Source organism: Ceratotherium simum, chromosome 13 (genome assembly GCF_057802395.1).
Source record: "Ceratotherium simum simum isolate JZ-2026a chromosome 13, ASM5780239v1, whole genome shotgun sequence".
Taxonomy (NCBI): Eukaryota; Metazoa; Chordata; class Mammalia; order Perissodactyla; family Rhinocerotidae; genus Ceratotherium; species Ceratotherium simum.
Window position 1 is genome coordinate 28,667,498 of NC_141912.1, and position 6,411 is coordinate 28,673,908.

General features: G+C 34.3%; 1 protein-coding gene across 1 annotated transcript; it reads left to right on the forward strand.

The window, feature by feature from the left end:
• The first annotated feature begins 4,732 nt into the window (after window positions 1-4,732).
• On the forward strand, window positions 4,733-5,761 carry LOC101387857 (olfactory receptor 2J3-like). Its single transcript, XM_004441799.3, has one exon. The coding sequence runs from the start codon at window positions 4,826-4,828 to the stop codon at window positions 5,759-5,761; it is 936 nt and encodes a 311-aa protein (XP_004441856.2). The 5' UTR covers window positions 4,733-4,825.
• Window positions 5,762-6,411: the final 650 nt, after the last annotated feature.

A 6,411-nucleotide genomic window follows, 5' to 3' on the forward strand; every position in this document is an offset into this window, starting at 1 on the left:
TTATCATATAATACATTAATCTATTGTACACTTAAACTTTTTATGCTACAATATCATAATATCATGCTGTTTTTAGATTTCTTTAATATCTCCAAAAAAATAAATATTACAAAATTAACAAAGAATTTTACCCTTTTAGTCAAGTACTCTTCATAATATTTATTTTGTCTTTTTGCATTTGGAGTCCATTTGTTTTCATAGATAGTTCATAAAACATTTATTTACATCTTTCTTGGAATTCAACTCTAGCTTTTCTAGAGTCCTTTAAAACTTCTGTTCCAAAAGTTTTTCTCAATATTAATCTCCTTGACAAAATCAACACCACTTGCCCAGTCCTCAAGACCTAAAACATCGCCGTTAACTTTAGCTCGTCTATTTCCAGAGGAACTAAATTCAATAAATTTCCAAGTCAATTTCCTACATCGATATTGTACACTTTTTTCTTCTTTTATGTTTTACCACTCTTATCCTAGTCAAGGACCTCCTTATTTGTGACATAGATTGTTGCACTAACCTTAACTAGTCAAGTGCAGTATGGTGGAATCATATGAGGAGACAGTAAGTGTGCTTGTTAATTACAGGGTGCATAAAGAAAAAAAATGATGTTTTTTAAGGTAGAATTTGTAGATATTATCTAAAAAAGAAGAATGAGCAATTTAAGTTTATTATTGGAAATACACAGTTAAAGATCTAAAGGAAAAGCCAAAATATTTCACAGTGGGCGATTATTCATAAAACGTATCTGAGATGGAGAAGGATGGAGCAAGTGACTGTTTCACAGGTGATCCAGTGAAATCATTATATAATGTTTATTTTATATATATATAAAATGTTTATATTATATGTTATATGTTTATATTTATAGATATACATTATATGTAATGTTTATGCATCATTATATATATACACATTATATAATGTTTATATATATTATTTTATAGTGCTTAAATATTACATATATTGTTATATATGTATATAAAACTATATAAAACATTTATAATTCTGGTTTAATTTTTACTATAATATTTTAGAATATTTTTTCCCCAACCAATCCTAGAAACCAACCGAAAGAAGAAAAACGTTTTAAGGTTAATCTTGGGTGATCTTAATGTAATATACCTAAGAGAATGTTTTAGACTTTTCTATCCTTATAGAAACAGAATATTACAGCCTTTTCTCTTGATTATCGGAGGAGACTTTAATGGTTCACATTAATGGAACATGGTTTTCTATGGCAGTTGTTTCTCTCTCACATATTTTTGTAAAATGTGTGTGGTTGAGCTTCAACAGCACATCAGAGTGACAAAAAGTTCCTACTCTGGAGCCAGAATACCTGGGTTCAAATCCTGCCTCCACCACTAACTAACATTCTGGCAATGGAAGAGTGATCCACTTGGGTTCTCTGTGCTTCATCTATAGAGGCCTGGATAATAAGACTAGCCTACCTTATAGGGTTGTGGTGGGGATAAAAAGCGTCAATATATGTAAAGTGTTTAAAATAGTGTCCAACTCATATTAAGTGCGTTAAAAATGTTTGCTATTATTATTAGGGAGGGCATGTCATAACCAGTGTAAAATCAGAAGCCAGTATGTAAAACCAAATGGACCCAGACAAAAAGTTAAGATGTGAAAGGCAAGTGAGATGAATTTGGCTCATTTAAGAACCAAAGCACTGCTGAAGTTTGGAGTGGAAATAAGGGACATGCAAGCTTAAGACTTTTTAATTAATGTCTGTGGCTCCTGCTAGACTCAGATGAGCAGACATGCAATACAAAAGACAGGCTGCAGCATTAGCAATGTGATTAGGAATTAGGAAACAAAAATTCCACTTGACAAGGAGATGTTAATGAGAAGTCAAGGGAAGTTGTTAATGGAAGATTTTTGAAATAATAAACAAAATTGGAAGAAATTATCTAAATGTTCAGTATAAAAAGTTTGAGTGATATTTGGATTAATTTCTAAACTTTTGAAGGCATAAACATGGAATTGAATCAACAAAATAATCAGGAAGGCATACACAATGTAGGTAGGCTCTCAAAGAGCACTATGTTAAAAAGAACAAGTTTAATTTTAATGTGTTCCAGTTTTTCTGTTTCCTGGCTCCCAAAACTCCCCCACTTCTAATCAGTTGTCTGGGGAATTTAGGCCTTAGCACCATGGGGAGCTAGGAAAAAAATCAGGTGACTCAGTATAACCCATTATTCTCATTGTCAGTACAACTCAATGCAACTTTTTTCCATGTTGGTTGGTGATAAATCCATTGTCGTTTCAGTACTACAACATTAAGCTGCAGGCATTTCTGCAAAGTGTTTTATCTTGTGAATGTTACACCGTTGTAACCAGGACAGCTCCTTGAAGAGCATTCATTGCAACTTTGGGATTTATCCTCTCAATGGCCTCAGTCAAGGAAGGGAAGTCTCATTATTTGTTTTGTTTCCATTAAGGACCTATTTGTTCTGGGATAAGGGGACCATCCCCTGATAGCTTAAATGCCCTAAAGAGTTCCCAGGTTCCACTAAAAGCAAATCTTTTGGACAAACCCAGGCTCTCCCACCTGTGACAATGATAATCACAGATACTTTCAGATTCTGCTTTCCATAGTTAGATTTCCTACTTAGCAAAGATAGTTTGCTCCAAAGATGGTCCATTAAGAGGGCAATTAAGTCAATGTTCTCAGGTCACATGACAACCAGAGAGCCCCACATCAGTTTATACATGATGAAGGCATAGACCAGGAAGAGAACAAAAGAGAACGTGGATAAACACAGGAAGGTCAGTACTGAAAGAAGTTGATGGAGCACTGCTTAAGACCAGGTTAAGTATAAAAGAATCAATATGATAAGAATTTAAAAAATATCTATTAGTAACAATGGGGGTAAGAAGAGAGTGCTAAGCCATCCATTTCCCTGATAATGCTTGACTTAAAGGAAGAGCGAGGATATTTTATTCCACAGTTATAAAATCTGCCTTTGGTAGAGTCTTCATTTCCCTCTTTTCCACTGAGAAGAAAATCAAACCATAAAGCTCCAAACTTTTCTCTTCATGAATTCTGTATATTTTTGATCTCTTTTTCTCTTATCCCTTTTTACTTTTAGAATGCTGAAAGTCAGGTCATACAACAGTTAAAGAAATATCACAAAACTGCCACTTTCTTTTAATTAATGTAGTAAGGAATTCAGGCAGGTTTATAAGGGAAGAAAATTATGTCTGCATCAGAAAATGTACCCACAGCATTTGAGTTCAAATATCTTGTAGTGCATTACCTCTTATTCTAGGGAAATTAAAAAAAAAATCCCTTGGAAATTTTCCATCATCCCTCAAAAGGTTAATGATCATTTACATTACCAATCATATTAAATAGCATATAGATATCTTTGTGCCTGTCTGAATCATTCTAAGCCGCATTCAATGTTCCTAGCTCTCCAGCTGTAACCCAATCAATTAAACATGTCTTATATCTTTCTAGGAGTCAAGATTATAGTATTTGAGCCAGAAAAGGTCCCTCAAAAGACTGTAGGTGGATCTATTTTGGTTGAGTTTGAATTTTATTCTCTCAGAGAGTGTGAGAGGAGCAGAAGTGGCAAGGTTATTTAGGAATATTTAAATGTTGAGTTACTATGTCTTATAGCAATAACTCTTGTGTTCATCTTCGCTATGAAAGATTGATAATGCACAGTAGAAAATGAGTGAGTGAAAAACCAAACTATTAGTATACACTTGAATTTCTTAATTTTATTTTTTACAAAAGAACAACCACCAGATGAACTTGTCTTTGGATTCTATGCAATATTCACACATCTTTGTGTATTAAAAATTAGTGTATTTTCTATTCAGAAATTCTGTTCCAAATTACAGATAACCTAAGACATATGAAGTAATTATAGATTATGACTCAATTTAAATAAGGTCTTAGCTATTGTTCTAAAGTAGATGAAATTTTGTGGAAACTATCTTTAAGCCTCTTTGTCTGGGTCTCACAGCCCTGTGATATACACCTTTTCAATTCCAAGTACCAAAATTAGAGTTCCTCTCCTCTTTCCTCCTCTAAACACCCTTCCTTTCTTTGTTGCTCCCTCTCTGCAGTTTTCCTCAAGTCTGTAATTTTTTCTGTCTTTCAAAATTATTTAGGTTTGGAAGCATTACATCATTGAATTCCTCAATCTATTTCACTTCTCAATTAATCAGGACCATTGAGAATACTCTTAAATTGGTGTCTGTGTGCACCCGCATGTGTCTTTGTTTATATTTCCATTTGTATGTTCTTTTTGTCTGGAAATAAGCTGGTAGCATACATAAAGAAAGAATATTTTGTTCTTTCTATAATCATATTCAATGGAAGTTTATTTTTTATCCACTGTTAATATTTTAAAGTTACTACTGAATTGTTTTTCATCTTATGGTATACTCCCATCTATATGTAAGTTTATTAACTGTAGATATTTCTTTCTTTGTAACCACAAAGTAGGAAATAGCCTGCAAGTGCAGAAAAGGGGACTAAAATTAAAATTTTCTTGTAAGAGAAAAGATTATTTTTTATGAAAATTGTCTTCTGGCTATGAAATATCTTTAGTCTTCATTTATCCAAATGCTAACTTCAGGGTGCACAGAAAGAACTTATTCACTTGAGACGTTATTGATTGTATCCACAGCAGGACAAATGTCTGAATGAAACATAAAAAAAAAGCTATAAAAATTCTACTGTCATAACGGCAGTATTTGAAATGACATAGATTTTTTTTCCCAATCTGTTTGCAGGAGTTGGACAATAAGTGGGCAGCCTTTGAGCTTATGTGATTCTTTCTTCACGTACAGGAAAAAATGAAAGATGAAGGCAAAAAATGCAAGTTCTGAAGGCTACTTTGTTCTACTAGGATTTTCTAATTGGCCTCATTTGGAAGTAGTTCTCTTTGTGGTTATCTTGGTGTTCTACTTGATGACATTGATAGGCAACCTGTTCATCATTATCTTGTCATACCTGGACTCCCATCTCCATACTCCCATGTACTTCTTTCTCTCAAACCTCTCTCTTCTGGATCTCTGCTACACCACCAGCTCCATCCCTCAGTTGCTGGTCAACCTCTGGGGACCAGAGAAAGCCATCTCTTATGCTGGTTGCATGATTCAACTTTACTTTGTCCTTGCGTTTGGAACCACTAAATGTATGCTGCTGGTGGTGATGTCCTATGACCGTTATGTAGCTGTGTGTAGACCCTTGCATTACACTGTCCTCATGCACCCTCGTTTCTGCCACCTGTTGGCTGTGGCTTCATGGGTAAGTGGGTTTACCACCTCAGCCCTTCATTCCTCCTTTACCTTCTGGGTACCACTGTGTGGACATAGCCAAGTGGATCATTTCTTCTGTGAAGTTCCAGTGCTCCTGCGATTATCATGCATTGATACCCATGCTAATGAGCTGACCCTCATGGTTATGAGCTCCATTTTTGTGATCATGCCACTTATTCTCATTCTCAGCTCATATGGTTCCATTGCCCGGGCTGTGCTGAGGATGCAGTCAACAGCAGGACTTCAGAAAGTCTTTGGGACATGTGGAGCCCATCTTATAGTTGTAGCCCTCTTTTTCATTCCTGTCATGTACATATATCTCCAGCCACCATCGGGAAATTCTCAAGATCAAGGCAAATTCATTGCCCTCTTTTATACTGTTGTCACCCCTAGCCTCAACCCTCTAATCTATACCCTCAGAAACAAAGATGTAAGAAGGACAGTAAAGAGATTAATGGGGTGGGAGTGGGAGATGTGACAGGAAGATCACCTGTACTGAAATATTTGTTCAGAGAGTCTTATCATTTGGAGGGTTGTTTCTCTACTGCTTTGTGACTTATTTGGTGTACAACTCACCAAACATAGAGGAAGAGTTATTTTATTACAAAAAATTTATTATATAATAAATTTATATAATTAAAATAATAACATCATTATAATTACATACTTATTATTTAGAGTTAACCTTTTTGATTTGTACCACTTTAATCTTTAATAATTTCATATTTAGTGCTCATATAAATTAGGCACTGTGTTTTAAAATTATGCTAATTTATGAACTGAGCATTAATATCTATAGAAAGAGAGGGACAATACAGCCAAGGCTTAGACTAATGGAGTTTTTGGTGATTGACAGACATTAAATTTAACTAAATGGTAAAAAGATAGGTGACAATTCTTTGGCTGAAACACACTTTTTTCAAGACACTAAATTATATGAATATTTTATCCTATGGGTCTATATACTTGTCACATTGAACAGTATAAAGAAATATCTGTTAAAAATGGTTCATTGCTTCACCCATCCACTTGTTCATCTACTTATTTACTTGACTTGCTAAATCTCTTGTAGATTTTGGGATCTTGGTAACATAGATGAATAAAATACTCTTTTTGCCTGAATAGAAA